This window comes from Paramisgurnus dabryanus, chromosome 2, assembly GCF_030506205.2.
Source record: "Paramisgurnus dabryanus chromosome 2, PD_genome_1.1, whole genome shotgun sequence".
Lineage (NCBI taxonomy): Eukaryota > Metazoa > Chordata > Actinopteri > Cypriniformes > Cobitidae > Paramisgurnus > Paramisgurnus dabryanus.
The window spans coordinates 36,217,825-36,234,364 of NC_133338.1; the positions used below are offsets into that span (position 1 = coordinate 36,217,825).

Here is a 16,540-nt window from a genome sequence, read left to right on the forward strand (position 1 = left end):
TTTATATAAAGAGATGATTCAGAATGATTTTAACTAGGTACAACAATAATTTCATGTTTATGACATTTTATAAAATACATTCATTTATCATGAATTCTGTGTAATTAAACCTAAAAAGAAATAAGGCTACTAACCAACAGCACTACTTTGTATAACTTAATATGTTTTGTTTAATTAAAATGTTAAATTTTAGAACAGTTTTTTCTCATAAATTTTCTTTGGGGGGGCTGCGAAGGATTGCACCGTACACTAGGGGGGGCCGCACGGGGAAAAAGTTTGAGAACCACTGTATTAAGCAACACATAATTTAACTGCAAATAGACAAACAGGCTTTTAAACTTACTGGTGAGCAATTTTTTGGAAGCAGGCCTGAAAGAGATCCTCCATGATATGTTTTTTGTCCCTGCACAGAACTCTTGCCATCAGCTTCAGTAAGACAGGACTCTGAGAGAGCTGCAGGGCCTCCAAAAACTGGTGACATTAAAATTAAATTAAAATAATTAAAATTAGTAAGTAATCAAATAACCATTCAGATTTTAAAAGGAATATCCATCTATTTCAGTGGTCAAAGTGTTAATATTTTAACAAAGGGTTATAGTTCAGTAACACAATGCTATTAAAATCCAAGTCACTGTCAATCATTTTAAGTCCTCAAAAGCATCTCACTTTGCGGATGCAGTCCATGTAGTTGTTGCACTGAAGTGAGCCGCGAGGGAATTCATCTGACTGCATAGGGAAATGTGCAGCCACCAGCGCCTCCAGAGCCCTCCTGAGCTCCTCCAGTGGCATGCTGGGTAATGAAGTAAAGAAGGGCAGCATAACCAGAGCCTGGCTCTAATAAGAAAGAGAAAATAAAAATCCATGTGCCTTTTAGCATGTACTTGGTCTTTTTGTAACATATTATGAGAAACACAATAAAAAAATGAATTAAAAGATTACCTTTAGATTTAAGGGAAGAGCTACGTCTGTGATAAGAGCGGTGAAGGTGGTGAACACTGTATTAAATGCTGAGTGATCAGTATTGGAGCAAACTGACGAGTCAATCTGAAAGAAAAATTACACCATATTAGCAGCTCATACAATGGTAAGAAAATAAAAGAAAGTCTGCACTGAGCGTGTGATACCTGAAGAACTTTGGCAAGCAAAGACAGGACAGAGGTTTTGCTTTTTGGTGATGCTGAAGGACCCTCCCACCAAGGCCTGAGTAAGTCCCACCCTTTCAGCACCTGCTCAGCCAATCTTGATCCTTGAGATTTTCTGACAGAGCGCTCACGAAAACTATGATCCAACATGCCGTTGAGTAAAACACTAACCTAAAAGACAGTCAGACAGTAAAATGTGAAATCTATGTTGTATTTTCTATCAAATTAACTGTGAAATGACCTAGAATCTATTCCGATTCACTGATGATTAACTTCAGCTGGTTGTCCTGATGCCTCACCATGCTTGAATTCTGATTGGCTGCTGTTAACAGAAGCGGTACGGTGCGATCTAGACTACAGAGTAACTCGGCATTGATAGATGTCTGGAAGAGACTGTAAAAATATTCCCCATGAGAGAAGCTGAGGAAGTGAGGATTCAGACTGCCGGAGAGAGGAACGGAGAGCGTGATGGTGTTCAGCAGAAGACCGACCATCTCTTCACTCTGGGTTATTCAGGATCCACAAAAGAAAAAAGACAAATTGTATAAGGTGGTGCACACAGACACATAGACATTGTGTCATTACATTAATGTACTACAGTACAGACTACTTGCCTGATCACCCAAAGTGAAGGCCAGCTGCAGAAGTCTGTCAGCCAACTTCCTGCTGCCAACATCCATGGACGGCAGAGACTTTCTTTCACTTCCAGGTGCAATGCTTTTATACACACTAGTGAGAAGTTTGGATCCAAGAGAGTGACCGTAACCAGAATCCTGTAGAGGACACAATCCTATTTTATTACTGCATGCATAAAATGTATAGCTTGAATGCACTGTAAGTCACTTTTGTCACAATTGTTAATGTCAGTACTCGATGCGTACATTACTCAAAATGAACAAGACCAGAGGTACCTGACTGTTCAGGACTGAGTTGAGCAGCCCAGACTGATGTAGCTGCTTACAGGCTGAGAGCAATAGATGTATATCAGCATGACTTTCTGTGGTGTTTGGCTCATATAGATCAACATCACACAACTTCTCAACACTGTCAAGAAAACAAGAATAGTCAACATACACACAAAAGAAAAATCTCACTCATAAACCCTATACTGCACCCAGAAGAAAACACAGACCCCTGTGTGGTAATTCTCTTCCTAATCCCGCATTCCAGTTCTGTCCTGTAAGGTGTCGATGCCAACACTTTCAGCAGAGGAAGGCACACCTCTGGCAGCTGACTCATGACCTCAAGATCGGCCATGTTGAACCCAATGGATGAGGGGTCACACACTGTCAGTGCCACCAGTGCGAAGAAAGCGGAGTTGAAAATGTCCTGCTCCATAAACTAAGGAAGTAAGCAAAGAAGTCTGTCTTGGTTTATTCCGAACACATGTGAAAAAAGGAAAATGTAAGAGAACCCTCAATTACCTTCCAGAGGTCCTGTGGGCATTTCTGCAGTACCATGGTGGTGAACTCTAGCAATCGAACGATGATGGAGCACTTGCTGTAGTTGTATTGCTCTGTCTCTCGTGGGCTGAAGTGTGGCTGAACTACATAACCCGCTCTGAAGCAAGCGCTGGCAGCCTTTACATCCTGCATGGACAACTCTTTTAAGAAAAAACGAATGGCTGGCAAAAAGCTGGACTTGTCGCCAGTACCTGGATAAGGAGAAATAAAATGATGCCATCAGCATGATTTTTAAAAAAAGATGAGGTAACTAAACATAAATGTTTAGGAAGTGGTTTAGGAAGTAAGGGAAGGGGTACAGTAAAATGCAAAAAGACAATAAAATGTATTGTATTTAATGGTTTATCTCAGCTTTTAGCATAATACCATGCTGTACATTTACTCACCCAGAATCTTTTGGGGCTGAATACAGCGCATACTTGTGAAGGTATTGTAGCCGTCAAGAGCAGCCAGTAGAAGATCCATCCATTGCAAGGTGGCTTTGATGCTAAAGGGGGCTTCAACCTCTCTCAAGGTAGGCTGGGACAGTAAACCACCTCCTTCCAAGCATGAAATGAGAAACCCTGATCCATGCTGCTTCAACTGCTGATCCAGCCAAACCACAGGAGATGCATGGCCTAATAAAAGAGAAGAGTAAGTGTTTAATAAAAAAAGTGTACAGAGAAGAAAAATGGTTTGTGTCTTGTTTTTGGTGACAGTAAACTCTTTTCCCGCCATTGACGAGTTATCTCGTCAATGAAGAGAAAACATTTGCATAAAAAATGTACTTATGATGAATTTTTATGTTAATCTGCAATACCGATTATCCACTAGATGGCGCACTTACCCAATTTATAAAAAAAACGAAGCCAAAACGTTATTTATTAATTTTAAATTCTGTGTATGTTTTGATAATCGTTCTGAACCTGATCTCTAACAAAATTCCTTCACAAAACTGCAATTATTATAAGCTTTTTAAAGAAAAATACTCATATTTAAGTTTATACAGGTAAGCAGAGAAAAAAATACAGATTGGATGAAACGTTTTTTTGCCCCGTTTTGTTTGTTTGTTTGAAAGCAGAGGGTCTGTTCTTTCATTTGATATATTTGTATGTTTATATATTTTTAGAAGAAAAAATTCCTGGAATGCATTTTGTGAAACTTTTGTGAAAATCACAAAAAATGTTAGTGGGCAACTTTTCAGAAAATGGTTAGCAAGAAATGAGTTAAATTGGTACGGCTTGAACTACATCCATGCAAAAATTCAAAGTACTTTCGAGCACTTTTTTATATGACAAACCTTTGTAATGGTCTTAAAATGCAGTTCCCATAAATAAATAAAAAAAATTTTTTTAATTGATTTATATTTTCAGAAGCTAAACATAACATCAAGAAATCTGTATAGTGTAGTACATTACATGTCAGTGACCCAGAGTGCACTATAGAATATAATGGCGATCTCCAAAGCTTAAAATGTACTTAGAGAATTACATGTTGAGATTTTTTTGAAGTAATAAAAACATTTAGGGTCAGTTTCCCTAGACAGGGTTTAGATTAATCCAAGACTAGGATTTAGTTATTTTAAGACATTTAGGTTGTTTATACAAACATAGCTTGCAAATAAACATTACTGATGTGCATTGTGAAAAGAAAAAAATGGCACTGATATATGTTAGGATTTGAAACGATGCAAGATGTTATTAAATTAAGGCAGCTTAAACATGCACCTTAAGGATAAACACTGTGCCCCTTAATGTGTTTCTATCATTGCATTTTAGTATAGACGGGTTGCACGGCGACGTCACTAACTGGTTGCGCGCGCAACCGAGGGGCAGAAAGAAGAGAAGTGCATTGTGTTGTATGCTCGTAGCGGTGTCTGTAAGTCAAAATGCCAAGGAATTGTTGCGTGGAAAATAGTACCAACAGAGTCAGTGCTGGGTGCCTGATGTTAACATACCAGTAGATGCGACTATTACGTTACTAGCATTATAATTATAAAATTATAATTTATACATGTATCACAGTAAAACTGCAAAAATAAAGACAGAAAAACAGATCCAACTAAAATCAAGTCTTATTTATATACAAACAATAAAGAACGCTTCAATAATTAAGGTTGTTGCAGTAGCAGATCAGCTCACCAATCGGGCTTTCTGCCCCCTGGATGCGCGCGCACCCTGCAATGTTTGTAAACTTGCAACCCCTCTATAAGAAGGCAAATACAAAGTATCAAAGCATACAAGTCTTCATAGTCAAGGTACCCTTTAAAGAGAACTAAATATCTGTAATTGACAATTAAATCATTGATTTGCATTCATCTGTTGGTCACCTGGCAAAAGAGGAACAAACTCATAGAAGAGCTCCATGCTTTTGTGTCTGCACTCAGTCTGTGGTCGCCCACACTGGGTCAGCAACCACATGACTACATCTGACAAGCAGACTGCTTGATTCGCAGGAAAACCTCTGAGGAAAAAGCCAAAAATACTAATTTACCACAAGACTGACACAAACCTACCTTGCAATATTGTAGAATGTTCTCAAAATTATATCAAATCTTTTGATGTATGCCTGTGTACCTGGGTGTACGTCTCTTTGCATTCTTATTGAGGGTATCTGCCTTGTGTTTGATGATTCTCTTTAGGTGGTCCAGAGCACTGCAACACTGTTGAACAGTTCCTGTGTAGAAAAAAATACAATGACAGCCATGTTTAACAGATAGGAAAGTTGATGAAGAGAATATGTCTAGTTTCATACCCAGGGACTTCTCATCAAAGTGGGCCAGGGCCAGGCTCTCAACAAACACCACCAGCACCTCAAAGACAAATTGCTCCACCAAAGAGTTCTCTTCTCTAAGAAATAAAACATTGTTTGGATAAGCAAATTGATGAAATCTATCATTCAAGTGAGTTCTGCTCACCACACACTGACCTAAAATGCCTGTACATGCTGTTGAAGGCAAGTGCTGCCCCGAGCCTTTTGAAGACATTGGGGTGCAAAGCCAAGCTGTAGATGCGCTTAAAGAGAGATTTCATGTTAGCTGGACTATTTTCCTGCTGTTTGGGTGTAGTCTGTTTGATTGACCATTTGACAAATTCCTGGATACAGGTGCCACTGAAGTCTCTGAGGGTGCTGTCTAATGGATCCACCATTCCATCCTGTTCAACAAAAACATTTGAAGTAACATTTGAACTTCACGTGAGTTTGTTTCGCTTAATACAATCTTTTAAGAAGATTTACTTACCAAAATGGCCTCCAGCACTGCCACAGTGTCCTGGCTCTCAAACTTTCTGTTGTTAGTAAACCAGTGTATAAGCTGCATCACCAGAGGCTCAAAGAGCTGCCTCGTCACCTAAAAAGAGCCAAGTGTTCATGGATGCACGGCAAAATTGTGATGGGAAAAAATATGAGAAAATGCACAAATCATAAAACAAAGAACTCTTTGTATTTTCCAGCTTTAATACATTTACACATTTCTCAAAAAAAAAAAAAAACAGTATATAGTATATCATAGGAAAGTGCTTTACCCTCCTAAGACCCGTATGTGGACACTTCAGGTCTTGGGAGGTTATACAGTGTAAAACAGTATAATATATATAAAACATCAAGCTGTTAAGATAAAAGATGTTAAGGTAAAATACCTGGTCGACATCACAGGCCAGGCGTAGAAGAATAGGAAAAACTCTTCTGTGTAGGTTGTACATGGGAGGAGCAGACTTGTCATCTTCTGTCATCTGGGCTCCTTTACCCACCATGTATATTACAAGACTGTGCAGAAGTTCACATGCTGCCACCTACACACATTCACAGAGACACGCACATTAGCACGTGATCAATATGTTAATAATGATTTTATACTGTATCAGATGGAATAAATGTGCTTACTTTAGTTTGTCTGTCACTGGAGGACAGTGCAAGTTCTGTGACACGTGGCAGGAAGGAGTCCAGGTAGATTACAGGCTTCATATCTTTGAAAGGCACAGCAAAACTCAGCCTCTTTTCACTGTCCCACGCTACGAAACGCTTCATCATGTCCTCAGCAGACACAGCTGGAATTGTACAAAGATAACTTAGGATAAAGCTTAAAAAAGCCTGCACACTGCACAGTACTCTCACTTTCTACTAAAATGATCAAAACATAATAAAATAAAAGCATAAATTTAAGTTTGCAAATGGAGCAATGTAGTTAGAAAAACAAACAAACAATCTAAAAATGTATCTTACACAAATTTTGCATTGGAAATAAATGTACCTGTCACAAGGCTCCTGTTAAGCTGTCCTCCCAAACGTCCAAGCAAATGCACCACCCTGCGTCTCACTGCAGCAATAGGAGACTCATCGCCCTAACAGAGACCAAAGTAACTTTCAAAGTACCTAATAACCCTTATTATGACCAGGTTTAAATACAAGTTGACGAACAGCATTATATTTCTGAGAATCAGTTGGATTTAGCTAAACAGACAAAAACAAACAAACTAATTACCACAGGCAAGTGTTTTGTTTTCTTCAGAAGTCTCATCATAACTTGGCCGTATCCTTTTGAACTGCCCGTTGACAGAAATGTAACTTCCATTTTGTTGTCATCTTTTTCTAATTCGGGAAGATTAAAAAAATAATCCAATAAATATAAAATGCTGATTATATCTAAAATTAGTGTTCATATTTTGACCCATTTATAAATGTTTGATTCTTTGATACCTTCAAGGTTTGATATCTTTCATTGTATTTAAGATAAATATGATTAGGTTACAATCAACTGACCAGAGTTACTGGTTGTTTTGAGGTAGCCGTCTAAATGTGGCAGTATATCGGCGTAGTACGGCTGCATGATGGAAGTGGGAATGTGAGAGGACCAGGATTCCAAAGCGTCCAGTGCTGCTGTGGCCAGTGGAGGATGACTCAAACCCAACCGCAGAGCCGCCTTTAACCAAACAGATACAAAGAAGAGTGCAATGAGCACCATATCATGTTTAGATTTTTGTGTCTGATTACACAAATCTAAAGTAACTGCTGGTAACTGTACACTTTTTGATAACAACCTGCAGAGGTGAAATATATGCTTTCATATCCAAAGCCACCATGTCAGAATGGAGAGAGAGGATGAACATCAGACAAGCAGCTAGCAGCTCATCCTTATACTGTTTCATCCGTACACAAACCTTTGAGGAGAAAGAAGCAGCATTATCAATAACAAAGAAAAATTGAAATATTTAATGTTCATAAAGTTAAGTGTAGTTTATAGTCATGCGTAGGTTCTACGACGTAGGTTTATGCGTAGCCTGATGCGCACCTCGCCAAAATTTTAACAAAGCGTCCGTTCTAACCGGACCGCAAGTGCTGTGATTGGTTCACTAGAATCCCTACAGTCAGGTAAAAAAAATCTGGAAAACATTTCTTTATAGGCATTTCTGCTTATGATGGTAACAACAAAAATGGGCCAGGTTAAGGAATGATTTAACTCAAACTGCAACAAAAGTCGTATATTTACCTCCATCACTGTCAATCATACACAACAAGCGGCTGCTTCTTCGTTTGTAGGTTAACTAATAGATATGTAACATAAAGGCTAGATGTCTTGCTAGCGCTGCTGGCCAATGGAGATCGACGTTGGCACCTGGCGGCCAACTTGAAAATCGGTAGAAAATTGAGCAAGTTATGGTTATTTAAAAGTCCATGCACCATTAAAACACAATGCTACGAGCTGACTAAGACAAGACGGCCGCCAGGTGATGACATTAGAAACTCTGCCGTAAGACATCTATTCTTTATTGTACATATCTATGGGTTTACTGGCCAAGCTGCTGCTTTATTGGCTGTTGCACTTCTACTGTGAGTTGTTCACGTAAATACTGCCTACTAGCAGTCTGCATGTGTAATTGCATGTTGTCGCAGATAAAGAAACAGAAGTATATATGAAAAACGACATCTATGGCATTGAGGCTACACCGCAGGTCCTACCACAACTATAATGAGCCCTTTAAAGGTCCACTCTGTAGATTTTTAGCAGCATCTAGCGGTGAGATTATGAATTGCAACCAACGGCTCTATCTATAGCTCAGCCCCCCCTTTCGAAACGCATAAAAATCTAAGTTAACCACCACAGTACAAACATTTTGCCATCTGGGACAACCCAGGGATGAAACGCGAACTGTTTGTCCGTTTAGGTCTATTGTAGAAACATGACGGCGAAACATGCATGTAAGGGGACCCGCGGTGTATGTAGATAAAAACAGCCTATTCTAAGGTAATAAAAACAATACAGTTCATTATGTAATGTCTTTATACACCACTGATAATATAGTTATGTATATTAAATTGCATTTCTGTCAATAGATCCTTTTAAAAGTTACACGGTGTACCTTTAAATATCAAATTACATGAGTGGCAAAAACAAAAAAAGTGTGAAAAGTGGCACCTCCTTTCCAAACTTTGCAAGAAGTGAAAAACAGGCCTTTTCCATTGAGGAGCCACCTTTATGGCCTTCCTTTAAGCCCTGTAAACAAAAGATAAAGAATCTTTAAATGTACTTCACAAACGCCTTAAATATCCAATATGTCTCCGTGTATTACCTCAAAATAGTGTGCTTTCTTGGCAATGCCCATGGAAAGGGAAAGGAGCTTATAAAATCCGCTGACCAGTGGAAAGCGTATTGACTGCAGAATGAGCTCATGACAAAGAGGATGCATCCACTGGGTGAAATACTCTGGATTTCTTGATGGCAATAATTCACTATAAAAGAGGACAACAGGAGCATACATTCATTTAAAGTGCTCATTTGGAATTCTGATATTTTACTAACAGTTTGCCAAGGAAAAGATTTATGACACCTGCAAAAGTCTACCAAGTTGACAAAGGCAATGAAGTCTTTAGGTTTGTTGGGCATCAAGTTTGCTGTGGGGTCAGATGAAGGCATAAATCCACCACCTGCATCAGTCTGTGCCTGACAAAAAGAAGATATGTCTTTGAATTGGGCTGTACTTAACTGCTATAGCATGTTCAAACATTTTCTTAATAAAAAGTGTCAAAATAAAAAGTGTCTTCAAACTGTAAGCACACTTCGAAAGCAAAAGCCACTTTTTTCAATTAAGAGCTTTGGATGTAGCAAATACAGTATTTTCAACTGTTCACTGACATTGTCTATTAACTACAATAAATGACATTTAAGATGTATTATTGTCTTTCTGCTCTGTGGCTTTGACTATTCATTATGTACACTCCATTCGAGGTATATCACCATAACAGTACCTCATCTCCAGCATTGACTTTCTGCACTGAAAGATCAAGTTTCTCCACAATCTTCATTACTGACTGAACCAGAGCATTATATAAGTGTTGGTTTAAGTCTCTGAGATTGTAGTTCTTGGCAGCTGAAGCTAAATCCATGAATCCTGTATCCTAATAAAGACAGTAATGAAACCAATTCTTATTATTTAAAGAAAAACACAAATTGCTTAAGATAAACAAAAAAAAATGCTGTCTCTATCCCATTATTGTAGAAAGACTATAAATATGTACAGTATGTAAAAGATATCCTTACTTTAAGGTTCTCACAGTCTAGAAGGCCCTTGAAGAGTTCAAGGTAGTCCTTAGAAGAAGGAACTTTCCATTTCCCAGAGCGAACCAAGGTGGAATTCTCCTCAGTTTGAGAATCACCAGAAGAAAAGCTCTGTTCCTATTTGAATAAACATATGGGTAAGCATATAACTAAAAAGACATTTTCATATAATTCTGTAATAAACAGGATAGTAAAGCATTTGCATTTATACCATAAACACTTACTTCTGACTGAAGAACTGGCTTAGAGCACACTCTGATCAGGCCTTGGTGAACTGTTTTGGAAAAATTGGAAAGTGTGACAACTAGTACAACTTTAAATTGACAACAGACGAGGAGGCGTCCAGTTCAGTCTTACCCACAGAACTGGTGAAACTCCAGAGAACCGGACCTCGGACCGCCATAGCAACAAACACCTTGATTATGGAACGAGAGGTGGTGAACTGCATTCTTGTACTGTACTGAGGGAAGCTGTCCATCTGAACCACAAGGAGGCGTTCCAGCACAGGTGTATAAACTTCAGGGATCTGCAAACATGCATAAAAAAAGTTAGTTTAAAGGTCACGTTCATCCTGATCCCATTTTTAAACCCTAGTTAGTGTGTAATGTTGCTATAATAGCATAAATAATACCTGTAAAATGATAAAGCTCAAAGTTCACTGCCAGGCGTTATATTTTCTTTAACAGAATTCCTCTTTCAAAGCCTACAGCGAACGGCCGGTTTGGACTACAGCCCTCTACTTCCTGCTTTAATGACGTCAGTAAAACAGTTCGTTGACTAAACTCCGCCCACAGGAATATACAGCTCTGCTAAGCTAAGCTGCTATCGAATCACAACACACTAAACAAACTACACAATTAGTACTCGTTACTTATTTCTGAAGGAGGGACTTCATAGAACAAGGAAGACATCAGCCTGTTTTGAGGACAGTGAAAACAGCGCTATACAGATAAGTAAATTGTGTGAAAAATACCGTGTTTTTTTACACATGAAACATGAACACATGTTATACTGCCCACTACAAACAATCAACAATCAAAGCTTCAAAAACAAAGAAAGAACGGGAGCTTTAAAACAAACCAACTACAAATCCTAAGCACATACAGTATAACTCTAAGGGCTGGTTTCCGGGACAGGGCTTTTTCTAGTTTAAGACTAAAATGCATGTTTGAGCTGTATTAATTTAAAAACACATTGCACTGACATATCTTAACATCAATGCCATTGTTTTGCCTCAAGATGCACATCAGAATTGTTTTTGTAACATTTGTTTGTAAAAACTACTTAAATGTCCTAATAAAACTAAGGCCTAGTCCTGGATTAATCTAAACCCTGTCCGGGAAACCGCCCCTAAAACTATTAGCATCAAAACATTGAACTACTAACCCAACACAATTTAATTCACAGCTCATAGTAAAGCAGATGTATCATACCCGATCAAGGTGAATCAGAACGCTAGCAATGGAGTCCAGGAAACTTGGCAGCTGGTAGACATTGTCATCATCCCGGTCTGACTCGGTCAGATACATCTGCTTGCAACGCTGGATCAGCTCTGTATACATGAGCTCTACATCCTGAGGGCACACCACCTTACACGGCTAGAAAACAATCACAAAATCTTCATTCATTTTATACTGATATGAATAAATATGAATATACTGCAAAGTTGGTAATAATTTGGTACAAGAGATACTGAAACAAGCTAAATGCTTTGCCCTTGCTTATATTAGATTAATATTTTGGTATGTTAATGAGGAAGATACAAACCGCAGCAAAAAGCCCATATCCTCTGATAGCAATGGAGAGTTCTTTATTACTGGACTCCATGGTCCTGATGATAGCACAGAACTTCTGCATGAAGAACTTCAACTTGCTTTTGTGCAACTCAATGTTCTCTGCCACAAGATTGGCAACCTTTGCAACAATAAGAGTTAAGAGTTTGATAGGGTGTCATTAAAATCAAGTTCAAGTAACATCTTTGAACAAGTAAAAAAAAGATATGATCAAATAATCGAAAGAAAATAGAATAGAATACCTGTTTTAGGAAAGACTCCAGAGCTATATAACTACTTTTTTTTAATTCTGCATTGATATGTCCACAAAGTTTGGACATAACCTCAAAGATAGACATGTAATGATCCATGAGACAGCTGCCGAACTGGTTTGAATGCTTTGCAAACAGTTTGAGACCAGCTGTCAAAAAGTAAAAAGATAGGGAATTAGTTAAAAGTCAATGAAGAAAAAATATATACATATAAAGAGCACAGATGCAATTTTTTATAAGACCTTCCATTGATTCTGCCATAAAACCAGTATTTCTGAATGGCCTGAGGGCGGGATGAAGCAGACTTGATGCGAAAGTATTTGATGAATATAAAGTGTGTGTATACAGCATTTGATTACATCATTATCTAATTCTTGACAGATGTGGCGTTTAGCTTTTTTTGCATATGAACTATTTATTTTTTTAAATGCTACTTACCAAAGATGACTGCATATCGTTTCAAATCAGTCTAGAGATATATGTGAAAAAGAAGAGAGCTTAACAGGATGAATGAAAGCGTAAAAATGTAAGTATTTAAACTGTAGATCAATGCACTTATTTAATCCAACCTGTGGACAGATAGCCTTCAGTGCATAATCAAAGATTTCTTTTGACATAACTGGGTCTGTTTAAAACAAAATAAATGGCATTATTATTATAATAATAACTTGAATATATTAAGTTCACACACACACAAACATTCACACACCTTCCTCCATAGATTTGGTGAAGTTCACCATCAGAGCTGTAATTCCTTTCAGACATCCAGCAACAATAGGAAGTTTTGGCTCCTTTGTAGTAGAAGTCATCTGAAAAACATACATTTCACATAGTTTACAGTTTTGTACAAGAGTACAGGAGTACATGTCCATATGTAGAAAGGACACCTTTACCTGTCCTTTCAGTTCTCCCAGGTAGGCTTTGTAGAGTTTGTCTGAATTGTTGACCATCTCACTGGGGTGCACTTCACCCAACACTCCAAGAAGTTCATAAATGTAACCCAGCACTAACAGGAGCAAAATACAATTAAATGTTTTAATAATGCATATAGGACACCACAATTAAAGGTTTTAAAACATGAAAACAGTAACAGAACTTGCCTGTGTCTGGTATCTTATTCTTCTGACTTAACTCTCCATAAAACTTATTGAACATATCACCAACTCTGAAATCCTGTGCTATGCTGCAGTCTTTAGTAAGATACAGTATCTAAAGATATTTAAAAAAAAGAAAATCAAATGATTATCACTGAGGTAATGTGTAAAGTACAATATTCAGGTAAAGGACTCACTTTAATCAGCAAATCTAAAGCAGGGCTTCTGCATTTTGCAGCTTTGTCCTTTGTGTAGACGACAAGACAAGTGTCCTAATGAGAGGGGGAAAAAAATTACTTGTGTATGTGCCAAAAATAAAGTTGCCAAATCAGGCAACTTTCAACAAGAACTACGCTAATTTTTAGGGTACCTTAAGGTCAACAGCATAGTTCTTTTCCCATCCTCGGACAATGCCTGACATTCTCTGTAGAAATGCTCCCAGAAAATTCAGAATGTCCACTCTCGCATCACGCAGCTATAGACATCATCAATAGCTTTATAAATATTTCATGTGGTAAATCTTTCTGATCATTGTTAAAATTGACGTAAACATCTCCTACCGTTTCTTCAGAAAGGGACTTCCGGAGGAAGCTAAGCAATCCCTCCTCCTTTGCAAAAAGCAAAGATGTCTGGAAGACTGACAGTTTGTACAGTGTTGGTAAATGGAAGTACATTAAAATATCACACAATGATGAGTTTACATGCATTCATTATTTTTCAATAACCATATGTTAAACAAGTTTGTCAATTTCCACTTAAATGGTATTTGCCATTTTTGTGAGCATCCATCCAAGGCCATATCAATGAATGTTTTCCTGTACATAGAAGATGGTAGCTCAGTTGATAGAGCCTTGCGCTAGCAGTGCAAAGCACATAGGTTTGATCCTAGGAAATACACAAACTGATGCATTCTAGGCCTGCATCCCAATTCCCCTACTATGCCCTAAATATATGTACAGTGTTTGTTATGGGAAAGTATGGACACGTGAGTGCATTAACAGAGCTGGGAGATACTAATTCTGACTACCATTTAGTACTGATAGTAATCGAATTGGGGCACAAGGTCGCTTTAAAAGCGTCTACCAAATACCAAAATGTAACAATCCCATTGTCATTCTTCTGCAAGTGATGACCTACTAAGTTTGGTAACAACCAAATACATGCATACGTTTGATAAAGGTAATATATAGCACCAAAAGGGGGTAAGATTTTGATATGAACACATCACATAAAGTTTCTTACCCAGTTGGTTCTCATTCTTAGTGATCATACACTCCTGCCCCAAGTCTCCAATAATATCATGGCAGATGAGTGCTGCATTCCTCGTCTCTGTGTCTGACAGAAACGAATGAAGCTTCAGCAGATACCCCTGAATCCCCCCTACAGTGGCAGTGTCGGAAGACATACTTTGCTTCACTTTTGCTTACATCAGAAACGATGAATGTTTACACTCAACGAAAGTGAACTTGTAAGTGGGCGCCAAAACAGAGCAACACAAATACATGTGAGCGTATTCTCACTTCCTGCTTGATCGCGTCACTCTGTAGAAAAATGCACGTGACAAACGCCAGATGTCGCCGTTGTACACGCGATGCTTTACATTAATGCGGCGCCGCAAGAAACGACGGGCGGATGACATCACATTACCGCGAGATCGATTCGATAGCAGACTCGTGTGATTTCTCAAAGTGCTCTCGCGGTATTTTGATGTCATCCGTATGTCGGTTCTTGCGGCCCCACATGAAGTCGAACTAGCCTTTGTTTGGCTTCACGCTTAGCTGCGCAGACTGATCGGCGTATGACATCATTGCACCGCCAGTTAGTTCCATAATCTTACATATATAAATTATTATTAATACAGTAATACTTAATTTTTACAAAAAATTCTCAAATGCCTTATATTACTAAAAAATAAGTAAGTGTTTCCGTTAAAAAAAGAGGAAATAAAGAAGAATACCCCTAAAGTTAACTATTTTGCTTTGCAGTCTAAAATATGCAGTATCTTACATGTGCAAATTTGCAGGACTTTTATTACAGAAACTAACAGAGGGCAAAATCTTATTTCCCTTTTATCTTTATTTATTTATTTTTAGTTAAATTTTATTTTTATTTCAAAATGTTATTTGTATTTGTGCAAGTATGAGGGCTGTTGAAATTATATATATATATATATATATATATATATATATATATATATATATATATATATATATATATATATATATATATATATATATATATATATATATATATATATATATATATATATATATATATATATATATATATATATATGATGATGATATTATTTATTACATGTTTCCTTCCATACATGTTGATTCCCTTTGATCACAAATATGATGATATTATTTATTACATGTTTTCTTCCATACATGTTGATTCCCTTTGATCACAATATCCACATTTGTAAACAAAACCTGAAACTATAACCAGGATATGTGTGTTTGTGTATGTTTAAGGTACCATATGCTTTAAACATTTGACCAGAAATATATTACATTTGTAATTTTTGCCATTGATACACAACTGCTGCATTACATTGACAATCAAGTCAAATTAATCTCTTTTGTGGTATCTTAAGGTTAATATTCTTCAAAGTATCTTCTAATCATCATAGTTCTTCTTCAGTGCAAACTTCTAAGAAAAAAATGCAAAAAATTATTTATTTATCAACTATCTTCGGGAAAGGTTGAGTAAGATTGCCAAGTAGCCTATCTGGCAACATAAATGTTATTTGAAAATAGCATAGGTATAAAGTACTCAAGTATTTTGACTTTAATCAAGTACATTTTTCAAGTGTTTGTACTTTTTCAGAGTGTTTTTCATTGATTTTTACTACATTCTTATGAATATGTTTCATTTAATATTACATTATTAATCCTTAATTACTTTTTCACAAGTCTTTAAAGGTTTTACTTGAGTATTAATAAGAAAGTACAACAATTTTAATGTACTTAAGTATCGAAGTAAAAACTACTTATAAATCTAGTGGATTGAAAAGTACAACATTATGCATCAGAGTTAAAGGTTGCAAAAAATGTACAGATATTTGAGTAATGAGTAAAAATACTTTACTACTTTACACCTCTGGAAAATAGATAATTGTTATTACCTGCAAAAATCTTTGTTGTATCATGTGGACTGGCTTCTCCCTTATTGCTGTGTCATCACCAGATCCAGAAAAGTCCATTGATGGCTAGTCATTAAAAAAAGAAAATCCAAAGCTGGAGTTCAAGTATTTTGAC

General features: G+C 37.2%; 1 protein-coding gene across 1 annotated transcript in view; it reads right to left on the reverse strand.

Annotated features, from left to right (window-relative positions):
* Positions 1-14,798, reverse strand: part of prkdc (protein kinase, DNA-activated, catalytic subunit) — a 40,827-nt gene extending 26,029 nt beyond the window's left edge. The window contains exons 1-40 of the mRNA XM_065289344.2: positions 14,517-14,798; positions 13,835-13,911; positions 13,645-13,749; positions 13,472-13,546; positions 13,281-13,389; positions 13,074-13,186; positions 12,890-12,989; positions 12,750-12,805; positions 12,619-12,649; positions 12,172-12,329; positions 11,904-12,050; positions 11,570-11,734; positions 10,494-10,662; positions 10,361-10,410; positions 10,119-10,253; positions 9,827-9,976; positions 9,409-9,521; positions 9,151-9,310; positions 8,997-9,074; positions 7,621-7,740; positions 7,343-7,502; positions 7,065-7,171; positions 6,834-6,924; positions 6,467-6,630; positions 6,223-6,375; positions 5,826-5,933; positions 5,513-5,739; positions 5,339-5,433; positions 5,161-5,260; positions 4,914-5,047; positions 2,992-3,222; positions 2,567-2,796; positions 2,275-2,483; positions 2,054-2,186; positions 1,757-1,915; positions 1,442-1,645; positions 1,125-1,313; positions 940-1,044; positions 667-834; positions 344-471 (exon numbers count right to left, since the gene is read on the reverse strand). Of these exons, the coding sequence (XP_065145416.1) occupies positions 344-471; positions 667-834; positions 940-1,044; positions 1,125-1,313; positions 1,442-1,645; positions 1,757-1,915; positions 2,054-2,186; positions 2,275-2,483; positions 2,567-2,796; positions 2,992-3,222; positions 4,914-5,047; positions 5,161-5,260; positions 5,339-5,433; positions 5,513-5,739; positions 5,826-5,933; positions 6,223-6,375; positions 6,467-6,630; positions 6,834-6,924; positions 7,065-7,171; positions 7,343-7,502; positions 7,621-7,740; positions 8,997-9,074; positions 9,151-9,310; positions 9,409-9,521; positions 9,827-9,976; positions 10,119-10,253; positions 10,361-10,410; positions 10,494-10,662; positions 11,570-11,734; positions 11,904-12,050; positions 12,172-12,329; positions 12,619-12,649; positions 12,750-12,805; positions 12,890-12,989; positions 13,074-13,186; positions 13,281-13,389; positions 13,472-13,546; positions 13,645-13,749; positions 13,835-13,911; positions 14,517-14,679 (5,369 nt within the window). The 5' untranslated portion in view covers positions 14,680-14,798. The remainder of the gene's footprint in view (positions 1-343; positions 472-666; positions 835-939; positions 1,045-1,124; positions 1,314-1,441; positions 1,646-1,756; positions 1,916-2,053; positions 2,187-2,274; positions 2,484-2,566; positions 2,797-2,991; positions 3,223-4,913; positions 5,048-5,160; positions 5,261-5,338; positions 5,434-5,512; positions 5,740-5,825; positions 5,934-6,222; positions 6,376-6,466; positions 6,631-6,833; positions 6,925-7,064; positions 7,172-7,342; positions 7,503-7,620; positions 7,741-8,996; positions 9,075-9,150; positions 9,311-9,408; positions 9,522-9,826; positions 9,977-10,118; positions 10,254-10,360; positions 10,411-10,493; positions 10,663-11,569; positions 11,735-11,903; positions 12,051-12,171; positions 12,330-12,618; positions 12,650-12,749; positions 12,806-12,889; positions 12,990-13,073; positions 13,187-13,280; positions 13,390-13,471; positions 13,547-13,644; positions 13,750-13,834; positions 13,912-14,516) is intronic.
* Positions 14,799-16,540: the final 1,742 nt, after the last annotated feature.